The 21,109-nt window shown below is 52.3% G+C and overlaps 1 protein-coding gene across 2 annotated transcripts in view; it reads right to left on the minus strand.

Moving 5' to 3' along the window:
- Positions 1-4,567: 4,567 nt before the first annotated feature.
- PKP1 (plakophilin 1) overlaps positions 4,568-21,109 on the minus strand; it is a 46,650-nt gene continuing 30,108 nt past the window's right edge. Inside the window, exons 4-15 of one of the 2 annotated variants that reach the window (XM_011990568.1) lie at positions 18,160-18,304; positions 17,076-17,283; positions 16,058-16,235; positions 15,007-15,069; positions 14,502-14,616; positions 12,765-12,920; positions 11,713-11,889; positions 10,308-10,461; positions 9,761-9,947; positions 9,088-9,172; positions 6,050-6,156; positions 4,568-4,837 (exon numbers count right to left, since the gene is read on the minus strand). In XM_011990568.1, coding sequence (XP_011845958.1) covers positions 6,082-6,156; positions 9,088-9,172; positions 9,761-9,947; positions 10,308-10,461; positions 11,713-11,889; positions 12,765-12,920; positions 14,502-14,616; positions 15,007-15,069; positions 16,058-16,235; positions 17,076-17,283; positions 18,160-18,304 — 1,543 coding nt within the window. In that variant the 3' untranslated portion in view covers positions 4,568-4,837; positions 6,050-6,081. The remainder of the gene's footprint in view (positions 4,838-6,049; positions 6,157-9,087; positions 9,173-9,760; positions 9,948-10,307; positions 10,462-11,712; positions 11,890-12,764; positions 12,921-14,501; positions 14,617-15,006; positions 15,070-16,057; positions 16,236-17,075; positions 17,284-18,159; positions 18,305-21,109) is intronic. The other variant, XM_011990569.1, reaches the window with a different exon arrangement.

Consider the following 21,109-nt stretch of genomic DNA (forward strand, 5'->3'; position numbering starts at 1 on the left):
ACATAAAATCTAATTTATTTACTGTTAGTTGTAATTTCCCAGTAATTATATCACATGTGGGAATTTTTAGGAAGTGAGACAAGTAATCCGTAAATTGTTTCCAGTTGTTTATAAATAATAGATGTAACAATGGTGGTGATGTAATATTGCATTTTACATTGTAGCATAGTTACACATAGATTACTATACAGCAGTGGTAGGAACATGCAGTAGGAATGAATGAATCTTGCAAACATATTGTTGAGATAAAATAGCCAGACATAAAAACGGACTTACTGTTGACTGTTGACTCCCTTTACATAAAGTGCAAAAATAGGCGATATTAACCTATGGTGTTACAAGTCAGGACAGTGGTTACCCTTGGGGAGGAGGATAGTGACCTGAAGGGGTCTGAGCAGGGTTTTGGGTGCTGGTAATGTTCTGTTTCTCAGTCTGGGTGCTATTCATTTGTGAAGCTTCATTGAGCTGCATGTATTTGCAGTTGTACATGTTTCTGCATGCATGCTGTATTTCAATGAAAGCTTAGCAATCTAAACATTTGTTGGTAGTAAATTTGTAACTTGATCTCACGTTTTGGAGCCAATACATATTTTTCAGGTCTCAAAACATTTTTCAGATGTCCCAGGCCTCGTGTATTTAACAGTCTGGGCCACAGATGGGCCATCTTCTTCTTGTCTGTGGTACAGCTCCTTCTCCCCGACCTCTCTGGACATCACTGAACTGTGGGATGGTCCAGGAGGTCAGGGCCATGGGCTGTAGGGGAGGCCTTGCCAGTCACCACCCTTTCAAATTGGGAAAAGCTCACATTCAGCCCTTCCCCAAGCATCCTGACCTTCTCTACCCAGGTGGCCCTGACTGGCACTGATGGCCCACGGTGGTTATGTCCACACCATTACTTGGAATTTACTACACATGCCTCAGTTTCCTTATGCTTGTCTTGTCCCTTATGAGACTTTTGAGGCTGGGGCCCTTCACATCCTTTGTTTTTGTGACCCTCCAGCACCCAATACAGAACCCCGGTAGAATAGGCAGTCAATAAACATCAGCTCCAGCTGGGCACAGTGGCTCATGCCTGTAATCCCAGTGCTTTGAGAGGCAAAGACAGACGGATCACTTGAGTCCAGGAGTTCGAGACCCGCCTGGGCAACATAGTGAGACCCATAGTGGGAGGCTACGCTGGGAGGATTGCTTGAGTCCTCCAGCCTGGGCAACAGAGTAAAACCCTGTCTCAAAAAGTAAATAAATAAAACTAAATAAACAACAACTCCTTGACCTTCATCTTTGGATTTCTCTTTCCCACAGATACCCTGACCCGCACGGGTTCAGGCTTGGGGACATTTACAAGCTGTGTGACCCTGGGAGTATTTGTTCCTTCCCTAAGTCTTGCTTTACTTATTTTATAAATCAGGACAGCAATCCTAGTGTCACGGAGCTGCGGTGAGGCTCAGATGTGTTGCTGCAGAGCAGGTGTCCATGGATAGCGCTGTCCCTGTGCCCTCGGGTGGCATTCTCAGTCCTTGCCTGGTACAGGGTAAGAGGAGATCACGGAAGGAAATGAATAGCCCCTTCATCCCTCAACAGCACCCCAAAGAATCCACTCCTCGAAAAAGTTCAAAGAAACACTAGCAATTTATTGATTTTCTATATTTCCAAAAAAGCAAATACATTAGTGTGTCACACAAGGAAACTGGGCCTGGCCAGCACAAGGTTCCTCTACAAATATGAAGCAAGCGGAGGGTGGGCTACAGGGAAGCTCCAAGATCCCTCACAGCAGCCCTCGGCTTCCCTTCCCTGCCCACCCCAGCCACAGTCTTGGTCCTCCCAGCCAGCTCAGCCATGTTCTGAGGTGGACACTCAGAGAGCAACGGTGCCTCTTGGATACCCAAGAGGAGTGTGGAGTCAGGGCTGCTAGTGTGGTCCCCACTGCAGAGGTGGCTGGTGGTCAATGACTGGATTTGTCATTGGCCACCAGCACAGGAGATCCCAGGGTCAGGGTAGGGGCAGAGTCTGTGTCCTTCCTCATTTGGCCCCAAATTGGAACTTCTTATTTTGGGCATTGGCCCTGGTAGTGTGAAGTCAATGTGGACTTAAAATTCTGAGACATGGGCCAGGCGTGGTGGCTCACGCCGATAATCCCAGCACTTTGGGAGGCCGAGATGGGTGGATCACGAGGTCAGGAGATCGAGACCATCCTGGCTAACATGGTGAAACCCCGTCTCTACTAAAAATACAAAAAAATTAGCCGGGCGCGGTGGTGGGTGCCTGTAGTCCCAGCTACTGGGGAGGCTGAGGCAGGAGAATGGTGTGAACCTGGGAGGCGGAGCTTGCAGTGAGCTGAGATTGGGCCACTGCACTCCAGCCTGGGCGACAGAGCGAGACTCCGTCTCAAAAAAAAAAAAAAAAAAATTCTGAGACATGTGTCGGCTACATGAAGCCTGGCAAACTCCTTGCTCTCTTTCTCTAAGAAAAGCCCCTCTCAGTTTTGCCCCTCTCAAAGTGACAGGCCTGGGTCAGTGGCCCGGGTGACCTGAGCTGGCCTGGGAGGGAAAGAGCAAGGTCACCAAAGTAAGGCCTGCCCTAACTGTCCACCTCAGCCCCTGAGGTCTGGAAGGCTGCCTGGTTCCCAGGGCAGGGGCTGGGCCCATGGGGCTCTTCATCCTGTGGGGGTGGGAAGAACATGAGGTGAGGGGCTGCAGGAGGCCAGGGTAGTGCTAAGGGGAAGGGGCATCTGCCTGGGTTGGTAAGTTTCACAAGCAGAGCTGCGTTTCCCCTCCCGCCCTGACCGGACTGCACAGCCCCCACCCTGGGGAGCCTTAAAGCCAAGGACTCGTGTCTCCGCTTTCCTCCAGGAAAACATAAGCTGCATGAGGACAGGGATGTGGTCTGTTTTCTTCCCTAATGTAGTCTAAGTGCTTAGGACACTGCCCAGCACAGATTGGTCTGCCATAAATATTTTTTAGGAGAAGAATTCCTCTGGGTTCTGATGGCGACAAAGAAGGCCCCAGAAACCTATGCTCAGGACAGTCCAGGGAGACCAGGCTCCACGTGGTTCCCTGAGAGGGAGAGGTGGGCCAAGAGTGGGCCTCCCAGTGTAAGCAGAAGCAAGGGACAGACCCACAGTACCACAGCACAGTTGGCTAATGACTGGGGACACCTCTCGGAGGACAGCATCCTCACATGTCTGGCTTCCCCCATCTCAGTTGTCATACTGAGTCCACATCGGTGTGTTCCAGCTCTGATTGCTGGGGCAAGAGGTGGGTTTGGACTCAGGGGTGGTGCAGAAGAGGAAGAGACTTGGGAGGAGGCTGAGAAGGGGTGGGGAGGAGGAGCATCTTATATTCTTCTAGAGAAGGGCACAGACCAGGAAGATAATTCCTCTCTAACACCAGCAATGCTAGCATGGAGGTAGAGGCTGGAAGGAGGAAGGCTTGGGAGCGCTGGGCTCTACTCTGTCCTAGTGTACACCAAGGGCTGTCCACACAGGTTTTCTTATAAGGCCTTCGGGAGCCCTCCTGCTACTGCTCGTCTGAAGTGCACAGAGTCTGGGGGCTCGATGTGGCTGATGCCCCTAATGGCCCTGTTTATCACATCCCCTGTGGGTTTCACAGAGTGGAGACAGGACAGCTGGGGTCAAGGGAAGTGGAGGATGGCCCCTGGCTGGGATGTGAGCTTGCAAGTATCCTGATATGGCACTTTCCTTTCCTAGTCTACCCAAATTCCCCCCCTCCAAGTCTCCTGGGACCCCAAACACTCCCTCACTTGACTCACAGCAGGCTTGGTGGAAATATCTTCCTGGTTAATTTATATACCCCAACTCCATCCCACTAGAAGCTGGAATAGGTATATACCCAGCCCCGCCTGTTCCCCTCTCCACTGGGAATATGAAAACCAAACAGCCATTCCCAGAACAGCTCTTGGGAAAGATCTGCAATAAAATAGCCTTGTTAAAAAATCATTTTTTTACCTTCTTTCTCCTGCAACAAGTAGATTACAAGACCTCTGAATGCGGGGTCTTTGCAGGCTGAGCCTGCTCTGATGGGCACACAGCCCAAGAGGGTGGCAGGCACCATCTTTCAGCTCCTACTCGCCTGAGCAGGCCTCACTTGGCAAAGTATGCCAGAGTGTCCTGCTGTCCTCTGGAGCCCCACACCTGCCCAACCTCAGTCCTTGTGGTGCTGTAGGAGGGGTGGCATCATCAGACACACCAGATTTGCCCATGAGATACACCAGACCTCCCTTCCTGGAAAGCAGTCTCATAAGCGGGGAGGCTGGCCCAGCCCCAGTTACTCCTGCACTCTCAGAAACCGCTGGTAGGAAGCCTGCAGGACTCCTCTGAGGGCCTGACTGCAGTGATGGCCCCCTTGCCCTGGCACCATACATTTCAGGAACTATGAGCCGCTCACCAAAAAGCACATGTTGTCCTTGCCTATGAGTAAGAAACACAGGAGAGTCCTTTTTGCCACCTTACGAGCTGCAACAAAATAGCTTACCCAGCTTTTTGCAGTTTGTGGTTATGCTTTAAGACACTCACACATACACACATGCACACGCACATGCATGCACACACTTACATTATACACATATATATACCATTTCTCAGAGGAAGAAATATTGACATCACATATAAGCCCCTTTAACTCAAGAAAGCCCCCCCCCAACCTCCCTAACTCCCATTGCCTGCCAGTTCCCCCAAGGAAAAAAATCTAAAAATATTTCCGTTATCCACAGTTTTTAGGTTTCTTTTCAGTTTTTTGTGAACTTTTCCAAATACTGCACAGGATGGACAGAAAACCCCATCCAGCGAGGCCTGAGGGCTTCTCAGCTGGGTCATATCTTCCTGAAAAAGGAGAAAGTCCTTCAGTTAGTGTTTACAGTGAGATGTTTCCATACCACAAGCCCAGCCTGTACTGCCACCCTCTTCTCACATCAGCCCTCAGGTGTGCCCTGGCCTGAGACTGGATTCAGGGCTGCCCTAGACACATTTATAGGTTGCCCTGTGGATTCAGAAGCTTGCCAACTTTGTCTGCCACCCTGCCCCACTGTCCCCTGTCCACTGTGTTCTTCACTAAGCAAGAAGCTGGTGTTCATTAAGGATCTGCTGAACCGAATCTCTTTCCCCTTTTCCGCCTTCAAGTTGTTGCAGCTTGTTTACCAGGAGAGGATATCTGAAGTCTTATTTAACCTTCATCCAGACCAAAGTTACAGTCCTCTTTCCCCACCAGGGGTTGGGGTGGGGGTGCTGGCAGATAGCCTGGCTAAGAGGTCCCCCTCAGCTCAGGAGACCCTGTCTTGATCCCAGGCTATTTGCAGATGGCTCCACGCGGGGTTGCCTCTGAGGCCCCTCTCTAGGGGTGACGACATCTGGCTGGAGTATCTATTTGTGATTCTCAGTTTACCTGCATAAGAAACACTTTAGATACTCGTTTAAAAATAGACTTTCCTGGATCCCACTCCGGGGCTATTGAGTCAGAATAGCTGGGGTTGCGCCAAATGTGTGCATTTTAGCAAGCAATCCAGATGATTCCAATGAACACTAAGGTCTGCAAGCCTTTCTCATAGGATTGGTTCTGAGTTTTGGGGGCCTAGAATCATCAACTGGAAATAAACTTGTCCATACTGGGCATGTGCAGAGACTGGAAAGTGAATTATAAAAGGATAAAAAAGTGAGCTGTGGATGACCAAGCCCAGAATAACATATTCTAGAACTCCAGTTATCTATATTGTAGAACTCACTGTAGTCCATGTGAATGGCACCACCTGTGTTGTTCAGTGTGCAACCTACACATTCGTACCTAGCAGTCCTGCCCAGACCCTCTGACCCCTCTGACACTCCCAGGACATTATACACCCCTAACGTCCTGAAGGTGGGACAACCCACGCCCCCAGCCAATCAGTCTACACAACTGCTTGTGTTGTCCAGAGCTGGGCGAAAGGATGCTTCTGTGTCCCTGGGAGCACAGGCCTAGCCTCTGTCTCTGAGACTGGCTGAGGCTGTTGCAGTGGTCCCGGAGGCATCCTTTGCCCTGAGGGTGGGGCTATTGATTCTTACCTGCAAGCCTAACTTGCTTGGACAGCCTCTTCTTAGAATCGGGAGGTGAAGTTCCTGAGGCTGTTGGCCCCAGCTAAGGTCCCCAGCATGTTCCTATCAAAACCTTGCTGCAAAGGGAGAAACAGCAACCAAATGACACAAAACTGTTTGGGGCTTGCTGTGGGGTCAGACACTGCCCACTGCCCTCCCAGAGCATCCTCGGCTCACATAGCCTCCGCTCTTATTGCTAAGTACATGTGTCAGGGCTAAAACCGGCCTCAGTAAATGTGCAACCAAACATAATAACTCTCCACGAGTTGGTGAAATGTGTTTGAACTTCCACTGACACATTTGAATTTCCTACTTGCATTTGCAGAACCCTGAGTCAAGGCATGAGGATTTAGGTTAGTATTATTTTTAAAACAGAGCAACAATCAAAATCAGATTGGAGACGTTGTCAATTGTTCTTCCCTCTGACCATCTCTATCTTTTTTTTTTTTTTTTTAAACAATTCTGGCAACAGCTCTTGGGCAGAGAAGACATGCCCAGTGTTTCTCAAACAAAGGAGCAGGGGGCTGGCACTGGTAAGAAGCTGCTGTGCTAGAAGGTTCTGTTTACTTGTCTGTTCTCCACCTCCAGCCCCGCTAGCCCCTAAGTGCCTGCTGGATGGAGAGTGAGTCTTGTTCCTGTTATTTCTCCCAGCATACAGCAGGTGCTCAATACATGCTTCCAAGTGAACGTGGACAGCATGATTTGAATGCAGCAATAGGCCCAGGTGCCCTTGAAAAGAGGGTCCTGCTGCCAGCCCTGAGCTCTGAGGGCCAAGCCAGCCATCACCAACCTGTGGAAACAGGAGGGGAGATGGCATAGGCGATCCGAAACAGCAGCTGGTTCGAAGCCCTGCTCCTCCTGTCTTTAGGCATGTATTACATGATGCCATTTTTCTTCTGCAGATTTGCATGCTCATTCCTGTCGAGCTTGGCTCATGTCCTGACTCACTGAATCAAGACAAAGTCCTTGGGCCCTGATTCCCTATTCAGCAAAATGGATACAAGCCATGTGGCCTGTCTCACCTGTGCTTGTGACAACTCAATGCATGATGGATGTGAAGGCCCTTTGGGAACAGAAGCACCAACTAGATCATGCCCAGGACGGTTGTCAAGCACAGCTAGAGGGAGGAGTGGAGACTGAATGGGGACGCTGGTTCCCAAAGGCATGTGTAGAAGGGAATTCCCACCAAGAGCGATGTCAGCGGATTCTCTGTGTGTCTTAGGCCGGGGGTGGACTCCATTTGTGTTTTGGGGTAAGCTGAATGCTTTGGACCACCATTACACAGTGGGAGGAAGCTCTCACCAGTCCTCCTTACCTGCCTCCCCGTCTCCCTTTGTCTATCTGGCAGCTGCCGTTTGCCAAGCCCACCCCCACTGCAGTGCTGTTGGAAAGGAGCTCTGGAATGTCGCATGGAGAACAACGGCCACTCTTTGCTGTGACCTTCAGATTTCCCCAATCATCTTTGGACACCATGGGTTCATGGGTCTCCCTATTGTCCCCTGCCGTGCTGGAGGAAGAGCTGTGCTTCCTTCTGCCCCAGGCTGCTCAACTGATCCCCAGGCTTCCCTGTCCTCCATCCCCATCTTTCTCCCTTCTTTGCCTACTCCCTCTCTTCCCATGACAGAGATGCTTGAGTCCTCTCTGTCTTTAACAGATCTCTTTTTACCCACTCTTTGGCTTCTTCTTCTCCAGGCTAAATTGCAGTGAGCAACATCTCCTCTCAGCAACTCCACATCCATCCCCACCCACTGCCTTGCCCCCTGCAGCAGGCCCCATGGGGCTCCCTTTGCTTGGCCAGCAGTGCTCCTGAAGGGCTCCAGAGACTTCCGAAGCACCAGATCCAGGGCCTTTCCCAGTGTCCAGCCCCTGGTCCTCTAGGTAGCGCTGGGAACTGATGCCCTGCCTTCCTTAGAGCTTCCTCTTCTCTCACCAGGTCTTCAGCCCCTTCTGGCACCCTACACCGTTCCCCCTTTCCCTGGCCTTTCCTCCTTGTCCCCAGCGGATGGTCTTCATATTTCTGCCCTGTCCCTCAAGACTTTTCCATACACATGCATCCCATGGTGGTCTTGCCTGTTCTCATGACTTCGCCTGCCTGAACAAAGCTCCACTCTGTATGGTAGCTCTGGCCCCTCTGCCAGGGCCCACACCACCTCCAGCCTGGTCTCCCATCCAAGTCTTCCAAACTCAACCTCTCCAAATTGGGATCCCTCTTCCTCCCATCTCAAAGCCTTCTCAGCCTCTCCACGTCTGATCTGTCTTTGTGAATGTAACCATAGTCTTCAAGCTAAAAGCTCCAGCCTAATCAGCCCCACTGCTCCGTTTCTTCCACCTCCTGTCCTTTATGTCCATGCTCATCACTGAGGAATGGGAAAGAAGGGGCCATGTGAAGATGTCCTACAACAAGACCTTATACCCTAGAGGACTCTGCCCCTGGCTAGGTGGGGAGGGGTTGAGGAGGCCAAGGTCACCACAGGACAAGGACAGCAGGCTCCAGGCTTCTCAGCCCACCCTGCCTGGCTCACACGTGTGGGATTAGTCTTTCTAGTGCTGCTTTGATCATGAGACCCTCTATTCAAAACTTTGAATGGCTCCCCGGTGCCAAAAGTGCAAATCCAAGCTCTTCAGTCTGAAATTAAAAGGGCTTTGTAACCTAGCCCAAACCTACATTTCTAGCTGGAGCGCACCCCATGTCCTCAAAAGACTTGTGTGCTTTTTGTCCACTCTGCTTTTCAGTTTGCTGCTAAAGGATCCCACCCCAGGCCTCTCACACATTTCCTTGATTTCCTCTGCCCTCCATGTTCTCAGCACCCCTCGCAGATCCCAGAGCCCAGAGACTTGATCAGAATGTTCATCACATTCATTTTCATGTAGAAGCTGTCTTTGTTTCTCAGACTGTCCCAAAGGGCAGGGGCGTTTCTCCAGTGCCCAGCCCAGAGCCCAGCATATGCCAGGTCCTCTGCTCATGAGCAGGAAGAACCTCAGAAGAGGATGATGTCCTGAGCTCTTACCTGTCTGAGGACACCCTGCAGTTCCTTGCTGGACCACATGTCAGACAGGAGAAGCCGGGCAGCTTCTGCGGCCTTGGGTGAGGCACTGGGCAGGTGAAAAGTGCATTTGTGAGATGAGATTCCAGGAGGCGTGAGAAGGAACACCCTCTTCCCTCCCACCCCCACTGCCAGGGACTGGACACAGGGGAGGCCTCAGAGGAGGCCTCAGGTGTGCAAAAGAGAGGAGCCCCATTGGGGTGTGGTGAGCCTGGTCACCCTACACAGTGGGCACAACCCCATGACCCTGCCCACCTAGAGCACCCCAGGACTCTCCTCAGGGGCCATGAGGGGGCAGTGCTCTTCCACTCCAGTCCCCAGCCTTGTCCTGGGAAGAGGCAGCCCCACAGAATAGGATAAAGTCCCTATTCAGTTGGACCTGCTGCCCCATGCCTCCTGCTGGCCCAGTGTGTTGCCTCTTCCTTCCGTGCAGCCCTGGGGCCTGGATGCTGGACCCTTCGCTCCACGCACTCTCAGCTTCTGGAACTTCTCCTCCATTCAAGCCTCCCCCGTCCCTGGCTCCCCCTGCCCTGGGTGCTTTCCCTGCTCCATGGAGAGCTGCGGGACTGCCTCCTGCTGTGTAGGGTGAGGAGGGGCTCTGACTGGGGTGCAGCCCGTGGGAGCACCCCCCGCCCACCTGCTGCGGCACAGGTTGATGATGTTGTTGAGCATGCTGCTGGAGAAGTACTGCTTGGCCAGCTGTGGCTGTGAGGCCATCAAGTTCCTCACGGTGTAGCAGGCTGAGGATAAGATGTCTTCAGAGTTGTTGGTATTGCCAGTGTGGCTGGTGAGGAGCCTGGTCACCTCTGGGAACACCTGGTTCCCTGGGAGAGGAAGGAGTTGGGGCACAGGGTCAGGATGACTAGGGAAGGAGGGGCTGAGGGGTTCCCTCTGGGGCCACACTCTTGGATAGCCTTCTGCCAGGCTCTGAGCCAGGGGGCCCTCAGGGCTTCCTGGCAGCTCAAGCTCAGGGCTCAGAGACCCAGATAGGACTTTTGCAGATCTGCTCCCAGCCCTCAGGTGACAGGCTCCCCACTCCTGTCTCCACACCTGTCTTTGGCCAGCTTCCTTTCCTGGAAAGCTCATCCCAGGGAATGGCTTAAAAGATGACCTTCAAGCAGGCTTTGAATTGCAGGGAGCCTGCCATGTCTCAGCTAGAGGGGGAGGAGAGAGCGGGACCTTACCCATCACTCTGTGCAGCACAGGGTGGCGGGACATGTTGCTCAGGAGGGAGGCTCCAGACCGCACCACATCAGAGTTGCCAGATTGCAGGAGGCGGGCAATTTGTGGCAGGCCCTTTTCCTTCAGCCCAATCAACTGGCTCATGCCACTGGACATCTAAGAGAGAAGGAGCAGTTAAGGAGCTAGCCTGTGGCTTCCCAGGCACCATGGCAGGCAGAAAGGGGCAAGGAATCCCAAAGGCAGACATCCCAGAACGCTTTCTCTTTCACGTTGGAAGCACTGGCAGACAGAAATCTGCTCACATGTGGGTAACAACAGAAACCTAGGCTAACATGCACCTCCCCTTTCCCAGCCCTGATCCTGTCTCCCGGATCAGCCTGCAGACCAGATGGGTGGAGAGAGGGAAGTTTCTTTTCCCCTACTCATAGTAACCCAGAGTCAGCTTCTAGACTAACCCAAGTGTCCAATGCTGCTCTCTCACCCCACTGTCTCAGCGCTGCCCCCATTATGTCTCCCCATACTATCTGCCCATGTGAAACTGTACGGTCAAGGGTATTTGTCAGTTATACAGCTGGCCTTCTTCTTCCAACTTTCTTACCTCTTTAGAATCCAACACATATTTGTTGAGGGCTTGCTTGAGAAAAGAGGGCTAAGAAAGGGTCTGGGCCCACATGGAGACAGAACTGGGGTCCCCTAGAGGTAGGCCAGTTCACCCAGACCTCTAAGCAACAGAGCCACCCCAAGTGTAACAGGTCTAGGTGAATTTGGCGTTCTCAGAGCTGCCCAGCCTCACTCCTCATGGCCACAGAAGTTCTCTGCCCTTGGTCCACTCTAGTGCTGCTGCTGCTCGGTTCCCTTGTCCTAAGTAAAGCTGGAGAACAGTTGGCCATCTGGCCCATCTCAACTCTTCTTGATTGCAAACAGGTTTCCTCTGGCTTTGCCCCATATCACTGTGCCCTCAAAGCTACATACATTTGGCCTTAACATCTGCACGAATTCTGTCCAGTCTTCTCTGGACCTGCTTGGACCCTAAACCCTCTTTTTCCACCTTTGTCAGTTCAACAAATGGGAAACTCCTTTTGCCAAACACCCTCTCCACCCCATTCCCTAACCTCAAGCAGAACCCAGGAGGCCAGCCAGGGACCAGGAACCATGTGCCCAAGAGGGTTGTGTGGGCATGGACAGAATCCAGCATTAGTGGGCCCACCCACTCTGCACCCCCCAGCAGCTCCTAAAGGGCAGAGGTGTTTCCCCAGTGCTCAGCCCAGAGCCCAGCATATGCCAGGCACTCTGCTCACGGGAGGCTCCGAAGCCAGGGGACAGGCTGGGGGGAAAAGGAGGGAGCGGAGCCTGGACGGCGGCTGGAGGATGGGGCCACTGCGGGAGAGAAGGTACAGCCCCACTCACCAGCCCCTTGCTGGCCGTCAGGTTCTGCAGGGCACCCGCACAGGCCTCCAGGGTGGCATCTTTCTTGCTTTTGCCCATGAGGTTCAGGTAGGTGCGGATGGCATCTGAATGGTACAGCCAGCCACTGCCCTTGGGGTTGGTCTCTTCCTCGGGCAGGGGGCAGTCATAGTTGTTGTTCTGAAGAGAAAGAGCAGGTCAGGGGGTCAGTGGGAGCCTCGTGAGAGGACACAACCCAGGCATTCTGTCCCTGTTTCCCCAGCCTCAGGGTCATGGTTCCAGATAGGGCGAGCTGAGGAAGCGCCTGCGGAGGCAGGGAGCCTAGGACAACCCCGCTGCACCCCTTTCCTCTACGCACTGCAGCAGCTCCATGGGATGCAGGAATGGGCCATTGTCCTCCAGACCATCCCAGGATGTGGGAGAAGAGAGCATCCTGGCATCTTGGGAGCTATGCCCCAGGGCAGCCTTGGCCCAAACCTTCCAGATACGGGCTGCTTTGGGCTCTCCCATCATGATGCTTCCTCCTCTTCCAGACTCAGACAGTAGGTTTGACCCAGCCTGGGCCAACAGGGGTGGTCTGGGACCTGGATTCCACAGCTGGGCCCAGTGAAGGAGGCCTGACTACCCATCCCCGGCAGTCTTCTGCTTCTGGGGAAGCCTGGGAGAGCTCAGGAGATGTTGGGAACCAAGGCCAGAAAGGGTGAGAGTTCTGGCTTTCCTCAGATTCTCAAGGGCAAGGGAGAAGATGGGGGAGACTTGATCCATTATACAGTAAGAAAGACCAAGGCCTGCAAACAGAGGGCTGGAGTTTTAGACCTCTAAGGTGGTCTGAGCCCTTACACTTCCAAGAACAGACTCCCCCTTGTGCAAGATGAATGGCCTCTACTCAGCTCCTGGCATGCAGCATGAGCCCCAGGCCAAGGCGTCAGCACGGGCCTGTCCCTTAGGGCTGGTTTCAGGCTCCAGGAGGGCCCAGAGGAAAGGGCAGATGAAGCAGTGGCTCCTGGTGGGATGCTCGATGGGGCGGGTCCTGGCCCTGCCAATGCTGTACTCACCATCATCTTGTCACTCTTGTTGCTGAAGCAGCCAGTGGAGGACTTCTCGGTGTAGGTGTTGCGGGCGTTATACTCCAGCTGGCGGTAGCGGGTGGGCACCTCAGCATCCAGGCGGTAGGAGAGGTTGTGCAGGACACACATACAGTTTTCCACAGACTGGGGACCAAGGAAAGGCATGGGCCTGAGCCTCTGCCCAGCCAGACAGGCTCCTGGCCTACCACCTACCCTAACTAATAAGAGAGCAGAGGCACCTGGGCTGCATCGGGAAAGATGAGCGCAGGCACCACCACACTCTCAGCCTGGAAAGTCTTCCAGGGCTACCTCTGGGACCTGAGTTTGAATCTGTCATTTCCTCGCTGCATGAACTTGACTGGCCTCACTTCTCTGGGCCTCAGCTATCTCAACTGTAAAATGGGACTGCATTCATCCACTTCACTAGGATATTGGGAAGATGATACAGAGAAAGCACTTATCACAGGCCCTAGCGTGTAGTAGGACTGCTATGGACAACATGCCAATGGGTAGACTGGGATGCTGAAGAATGTGTCTTTTTTCCCAGAACAAACTCCTCCAGAAGAAGCCCCATGCCTCTAGATTCCAAAGCCATCTAGTGCCCCCATCATTCCTTCTTCCTATGGGCCAGTCCTTAGCTGTCAATGCCAGTGGTGCTAAGTCAACAAACAGCAGCACCTGGAACCCAGGGCTTCATCCTGGCATGGGCCCAGATCTTTGTCAATCTCCTTTGGCAAACCTCCAGGACTAGGGTTTGGGGGCAGCAGATTTACCCTTCTAATGATGTTTGGCCCTTGCTAGGGCCTAAGGGAATCTGACTTCCAGGGCTTGGGGTTACATAGGTGTTGGGGATGTTGTGCCCAGAGCAGAAAAGCGTCTTGTCAGTTGGAACCAGGCCGAGCAGCCCAGCGTCACTGCTCTCCTCTGCGACCCTGCTGCTGTTTCCAGTGGAGGGAGCAGGAGATAAAATCCCTCCTCACGGAAACTGTGCTGAGAACCCAGATGCTGTGATGCCAGCCAGTCCCCTGGCGGTCTGGGGCCTGCTGGACCTCACTATCTCCTGAGCCACTGTCCTGCCATGGTGGGGACATCTCAGCCTTCTGTTTATCTGCCCTCCACGATTTTGTTTTCTCTCTGTTTGTGCTGTGTGTCCAGAAGTCCAGAGAGGGCAGGAAGGTGACTCTGCCAATGGCTTTTCTGGGAGGCAGTGGGAAGATAGCAGTGGCAGAAAGAGTCTCATCTCAGGGGGGACACTAAGCCCTGGGGGCACCAGTATGGATTCCTCGGGGCTGTGGGGCAGGGCTCGGGGCCTCAGGACAGGGCTCGGCACCGCCAGTGAAGTGCAGCCAGCAGATACTCTCTGGGAGCTTCCTCTGTGCCAGGCCCTCTTCGTGTTTTGCTTATTAACTAATCGAGCCTTTCAGACAACCCATGAGTTGATATGATTATGACCATTTCCATTAGAGTGAAGAGTGAACTGGGGAACAGAGAGATGAGGGAAGCAGCTGCATCGACTACACTTCTAAGTGAGGGAGAGTGGATTTGCATGGGCACACTGCCCTCAGAGCCCACCCCTGTAGCCACACTGGGCCCTGCATCCAGATGCCCCTTCTACCACCCCTGGCTCTGTGCTACTGTCTTGTCACTGGGCCAGGCCTCAAAGGCACCCAGAAAACGTAGGGGTCTGGGCCTAGGGGTCAGGGTGCCACCAGGGGATGCACTCACCTTGTCGTCACAGCGGCTGGCCGCTACACAGTTCTGGACATAGGCCATGAGGGAATCAATGAGCCCTGAGTAGTTACGCATGGTCTGGCGGCCTGCATCGGCCGAGCTCAGGTTCCTGGGGAAGAGATCAGAGAGTGGGAGAGGGCAGAGAAAGGGGGAAGAGTGAACAGGAAAGGTAGAGACAAGAAAGTGTGGTGTGGGACAGGAAGGAGAGAGAACAGGCAGGGGAGGGGAGGGCAGAGAGGAGACGACGGGGTGGAGATTGGAAGTTGTAGTAGGAGGAAGGAAGGAGAAGAGGAAAGGGAGGAAAGGAATGAAGGGAGGAAAAGATGAAAAAAGAAGGAAAGAGAAACCATTTAGCCAATTCCGCCTGGCCCTGGCTGAGGCTGAAATGAGGGCTCATTTGCACTCAGTTCTTCTCCTCCTTCACTCTGCCCAGTAACTGTATAACTGGCAATGGCTCCATGTGGCAATGGTCCCTCTGCAGCTGCAGCCCAAGGCCCACACCCTGCTACTAGCAGCCGTTTGTGGAACAAGAGCCAGAAGCTCCCACATGCCCAGTCTCTTTCTGTGGGGCAGGAAGAAGCTCTGTTGATGCTGGATCAGAAGTGGAGCTGGGGGTGGCCAGGCTGGGCACCAGAAGCTCTCTCTCCACCCAAGCCGTGTTCTGCCCCTAGCAGTAGGCTCATTCCCAAGCAATCTGGGCTCATCAGCCTGGTGCAGGTGGGGTGTGGCTGCTGTTGCTACCGATAGCACATCAACCCCATAAAACTCTTAATTACCCTCACTTTTCATCTCCCCAGCCTCTCTGCTTCCTGGAGGCTGCTACTGGAGGCTGGCAGGGAGAAACACAAGTTGAGACACAGAGGCACATGCCAGCTGCACCCACCACTCTGAGGGGGGGATGGTTCTCAGGAGCTGGGAAAGACAACTCCCATTAAAGCGAGCTGGGACCCTAAAAGGGATCCTGCTCCAGGGTTCCAAGCCCTGTACAAGCCGCCCCTCCACACCCACCCCTCTCACCAGCTTGTAAACCTCTGGTTCTAGAACAAGCCCTCCCACCAGCCCCACAGGAGCTTTGCCACACCCTGGTACGGAACTTAGGCAACTTTGGGCGAAGCAGTGCTATCTTCATGCCAATGAACATGGCAAACAGTTTTAACACCACAGCTGGGAAGTGACTCATTAGCAACCCATCGGTAGACTTTTGTCTAAAAGAACACTCTTCAAGATAGCACAAGAAATGCATTTTTTCATGGGGTGGAGGAGGGAAATGGTTGAACCAGTTTGGATATTCAGATCCAGGCATTTCACACTCAGATTCCTGATTAATGTCCGCTGCATTCTCTCAAAGCGGGTGGTAGGGTCCTGGGCCTTATCCAGATCCAGGGAAGTTAGGAAGGTCTGAGTCCCTGTGTCTTGCAGCCTGCCCATAAGAGCGAGTGCCAGGTTGTCTGTTATGTTCTATGCACTGGCTGAATGTTGGCTGAGATGGGGCTGTCTGGGGAAGGACCCGAGGCTGGCACAGAAAGACCCCATGTATCTTCTTCTCTCACCTCAAGCAGCCTGTGGCATTGAAGAAGACCTCAGGGTCCACCACTTCCCGGGACATGTTGCTATTGCCATCGCACCAGCCAGAGAAGGGGATGATGACGCGGTCGGCCAGAACAGGCAGGGCATCGGCAATGAGCTCCTCCTTCAGCTCGTCAGTGGAAGACAGGTTCCAGAGCAGTCCTGGGGGGCAGAGACCATCATCCCAATTTGTGCCAGGCTTGGGATGCCCTAGGGACCGAGGTAACAGCCCCAGCCTGGACTCTAGCAAATGGGCCCTACTGAAATGTCACCTTCCAGGTAGCCCTGGTCTATAGAACCTATTGTCTGACTGTTTCATGAGACCATTTCTCAATGTTCCAACCAGACTGAAGGTTCCTTGAGGGCAGGGAACATCTCAGAGTTCTCTGTCAAGGCCAAAATTATGCATGTGGAAAGTGATCAAAAAACGTTTGATTGCTCAGTGGTTTTTAGTGTAAATTTTAGCACTTGGAATCTTCTAACGCAGTCTCTTTTCCATCTAAAAGTTATTCCAGAAATACTTATCAATTGTTACTCTGTACATGGTCTGATCTTCCCAGTCCAATTCTAGGTCTTCATGGTGACCTCTTCCTCTTGTGCCCCCCACCTTGAGTGCTTACCATATTTCTTGAACACAGCGTAGGTGCTTAAGACCTGTTAACCCCTTCCCCCTTCAGTCTTACTCTCTTTCCATCACCTGGGAATCCCAGGGCTTGTGGAATATGGATCTTGCCTGGACATCAGCCTTCCTCCTTTTGCTCTTTAACCTCAAAAAGATGGTGGCCCCTTGTGTGTGTGCACACCACCCAAGGTCACCCTCTGGATACCCCTAATTGGTCCAAGGCCAGTGTCACTAAACTCTCAGGATATTGGCCCTGGGTCAAATCTGTACAGCTGTGTCTTGGCCCAGCCTGGAGAGGTTGACTTGCACGCCAGTCTGGGGCCATAGCCAGTGGCCTTGCACAGCCCCCACGCTGGCTCTCCATGGCTGTGGCGTCCTACCGGTCAACTGCTTCTGGATCTCGGCATTCCCAGTTCTCCTCAGGAGGGTGACTGCCTCGCGGATCCCATTCTGCCTCCGGGTCTCCAGCTTGTTGGTGGTGCTCCTGAACACCAGGTTGCGCAGGGCCCCTGCTGCGGCCTGCTGGACGTTCTGGTTGGGGCTGCGGAGGAGGTCCACCAGCTTGCAGATGCCTCCCAGCTGATAGACCTGCCAGGAGAGAGTCGCCACACTGCCTGGTCAAGGGAGATGAGGCTGATCTAGTTATTGTCTACTCAAAGCTGATTTTTTTTTTCAGACCAAAAAATATATCAGTTCAGAAATATTCAAGTCTACCAAAATAAATAAGCAGTGTGAGGTCATGATAACTGACCCAGACCAGGAGGCGAAAGACCTGGATGCAGATCCTAGCTCCCATATCCTAGCTCCCATATCCTAGCTGGGAGACCCTCAGCTAGGGTCCCTCCTCTTTCCTGAGTCCTGCTTTCTTCCTCTGGAGAATGATGGTGAGGACTTGATAAGAAAGTGGATGTAAATACATTTCAAAACCCTAAAGCAGAACACAGACATAGAAACGGATACGATCTTATCCGGGACTCTGGGAAACACGTTTCTGACTACATCCTTGGGCTGAACTGAAGAGCCCTGTAGTGTCCTTCCCGCCAGCAAAGCTTTGGAGGCATCAACAGGCCCTGTTTTCTACAGTAAAATGCCTGGAGAGAGAAGGGGAGTGGGAGAGAGGAAGCGGGTAGGAGGGCAGGAGTTGAGAGGTGGGGAGCAGTCATGTTCTTTAGTGGGATTTGAGAAAGGGGGTTTCTGTTGAACCTATGGCTGGCATTGAAGTATCTCTTCCACGACCAGTGGAGGAAGTGTACCTGCCTAATGTCCACTTAAACAGAGGGCTTTGCTCTGCAGAAAGTTAAGATGCCCAGCTCTAACCTTGGGCAATGTGAAGGCCCCTGGCAGCTGGGCAGGGCGAGAAGAAGCCAACTGCAGATGCCCCCACCCATCTCTAAGAGCAGAGTCAGGCTGATACACGCAGGCCCTGCGCAGGCCCACCAAGGAGGAAGGTATGCAGCAAGCTACCTGTTGCTTGGCAGATTCATCCTGGAAGCAGGTATGCTGGATGTAATAGGCCCCAATGGCCTGGTACTTCTCATCCTGGGAGCTCAGGTACTGCACAGCCTTGGGGATGGTCAGCCCACTGCACTCGATGTCCTCACTGCAGATCCTGTGAAGAATGGGCAGTGGGGGTGGTTACAGGGTGGGCTGGGAGCCCTGCTGAGGGGGCTCAGAATTCCTCCTGGTACCCTAAGCTGCCACAGCCTAATCGCAGTCTGGGCCCACCTGGAGAATACCCCTGGGAACGGTTCCTCTCCTCCAGAGAAGGGAAAGCTACACCCACTGGATGTTGGGTGGATTTGCCCCATGTGAGAATAGTGAACCCCTGGATTTGCCCCATGTGAGAATAGTGAACTGGATTTGCCCCATGTGAGAATAGTGAACCCCTGGTCACAGTTAATGTCCAAGCAGGTATGTTATCTCTGCACTGAGGAAAAACTCCTCCCTATTCCCTGAGGGGAAGCTTCCCACCCACCTTGCCATCTCTCTTGTTTGTGCCTGGTATTAGAAAAATGGAAGACAATGGCCATGATCCCATCCATCCATCCATCCATCCATCCATCCATCCATCCATCCATCCATCCATCCATTCATTTGTCTATCCATCCATCTATCCATCCATCCGTCCATGCATCCATCTATCCACCCATCTGTCCATACATCCATCCATTCATCCATCCATCCAACCATCCATACATCCATCCATCTGTCCATCTATCCATCCCCAAGTCCAGCTGGGCTTACACAAAAATTTTCACATCTATCCTTTCTTCCCATTCTTACAGCCACCAATTTCCTGATCTTGATCACTTTAATGGCAGCAAGGGAATGCCATATTTGGCTTTCTTCCTCAAGCTCCCCCATCTAAAATTCTTACCCTTTTTACTAGATAAGTGGTCCTAAAACCCTGTTCACTGTGTTGTTCTCTAGCTCAGAAACCATCAGTGGCTTCTCCATACTTCAGGTTCAAGTTTAAACAGCTTAGCCTGATATCCAGGGGCAGGTATTGGGTTGAATCATAGGAAATGTCTGTAGTCAACCTTTTTTGAGCCATAAAACCAGACATTTCATATGTTTTAACCTAATAACCTGGCTGCACTATGAATATTCCCCAGCCCCTATCCAGGGTCTGCTCCAGCAAGACTGTCCCCTTCACTGGACCCTGGCCAGGTCTCAGGCATGCCTCAAGGCACGCCACTGGCCCTGCTGAAGCCCCACCTCTGTGAAGCGTTCCTAGGAAAGGGAAACCTGTCTTTTAAGAACCTCTCCAGTTCCCTTGGTGTAGAGTCACAGGGTGGTGACTGGCTGTGTCCAGCATTCAGAGAGGGAGCCCTCTCCTCATGCTTTGACATACCTGGTGGTCAATAAATAATCATGGTTTTAGCTACAGCAACCCAACTTCATTTCTAAGAAAACCACCTGAGGAGCAGAGCTCTCTGGCACTGAGTTAGTAGAACTGTTGCCTGCATTGAGAGAAGGTCACGGCATTCATCAGTAAAATGGCTTGACACTCATCCCTTCCATATCTCACCTAGAACCTCCACTCAGGGTCTCTGGTTGGGGCAATGAGCTGAAGCCAGAGGCTGCCCTGATCAGCCTCTAAGAGAGAGCGGTTTCTAAGTTCTTCTCCAGATCATCCTAAATACGCCTTACAGCCTTCAAGTAGTTAGGAAAAGTCTAGCTCTACAATGGGGTCCTGCTTATTTTCAGAACAGTGTGGTATTGGTAGGGAAGAGCACAGGATGGAGAGCCAGCTGTGTGGCCTTGGACAAGCTGCTTAACATCTCTGTGCCTTGTTTTCTCCTCAGGAATATTCATGCCTGCCTGGTGAGGGGTGTGAGGATTAAAGACAAAGAATGCAAAGCTCCTGAGGCTCTCTGAAAAGGAGTTAATTGTGTAACTCCAGAACAGCTCTGGGTTGTCCCTATCATGGTTACTGTTCCCTGCACTCGCCAAAGAGTCTGGCATGTAGTAGATGCTCGGCAAACGTTTGCCAAACAAATAACAATGAGCAGTAGGTGGTGATGAAGGACAGTTCAAAGGTTCAGGGAGCCCCCAGCACTGAAGGGCAGGCTCAATGCCACTCACAACACCTCTGCGTCTATGGTTCCTAACGGCGCACCCCATTCGGTGTCCTTTATTCCCTCTGGGTGATGGCCATCAACATCTATGCACAGGAGTTGTGCTCCGTTCTGTAGCACTAGATCATGAAGCCCCATGAAGTCCCTCAGGGTTTTTGTTGTTGTTGTTGTTGTTTGTTTGTTTGTTTGAGACAGAGTCTCACTCTGTTGCCTGGGCTGGAGTGCAGTGGCACTATCTCAGCTCACTGCCACCTCCACCTCCTGGGCTTAAGTGATTCTCTTGCCTCAGCCTTCTGAGTAGCTGGGACTACAGGCGCTTGCCACCATGCTTGGCTAATTTTTGTATTTGTTTGTAGACATAGGGTTTCATCATGTTGTTCAGGCTGGTCTCAAACTCCTGAGCTCAAGCACCCTCTACCCACTCCTGCCTCAGCCTCCCAAAGTGCTGGGATTACAGGTGTGAGCCACCACACCCAGGCCATGTCCCTTAGTTTTTATGTCTATTCATCCTATTTGTCTTTTGGATTTACAGGTTATGTTTTAGGTTATGTTGTAACATAACCTAAAACCCATTCTTTTCCCATCATCCGTACAGGGGCATATTCCTTTGCTCTCTCAGAACATGGATAGAGATTTACATACCTAAGATCAGAGGTTCTCAAACTCTAGTGTAAATCAGAATCACTGAAGGGCTTGTTAAAATACGCATTGCCGGGCCCCTTTCCCAGTGTTAGGATGGGTCCCCACGTCAGCATTTCTAACAAATTCCTGGGTGATGCTGATGTTGCTGGTTGGAGGAACACACTTTGAAAACCATTAACCTTCCTCTGTTC

The sequence above is a fragment of the Mandrillus leucophaeus genome, unplaced genomic scaffold (assembly GCF_000951045.1).
Source record: "Mandrillus leucophaeus isolate KB7577 unplaced genomic scaffold, Mleu.le_1.0 Scaffold38, whole genome shotgun sequence".
In the NCBI taxonomy this organism is placed as follows: Eukaryota; Metazoa; Chordata; class Mammalia; order Primates; family Cercopithecidae; genus Mandrillus; species Mandrillus leucophaeus.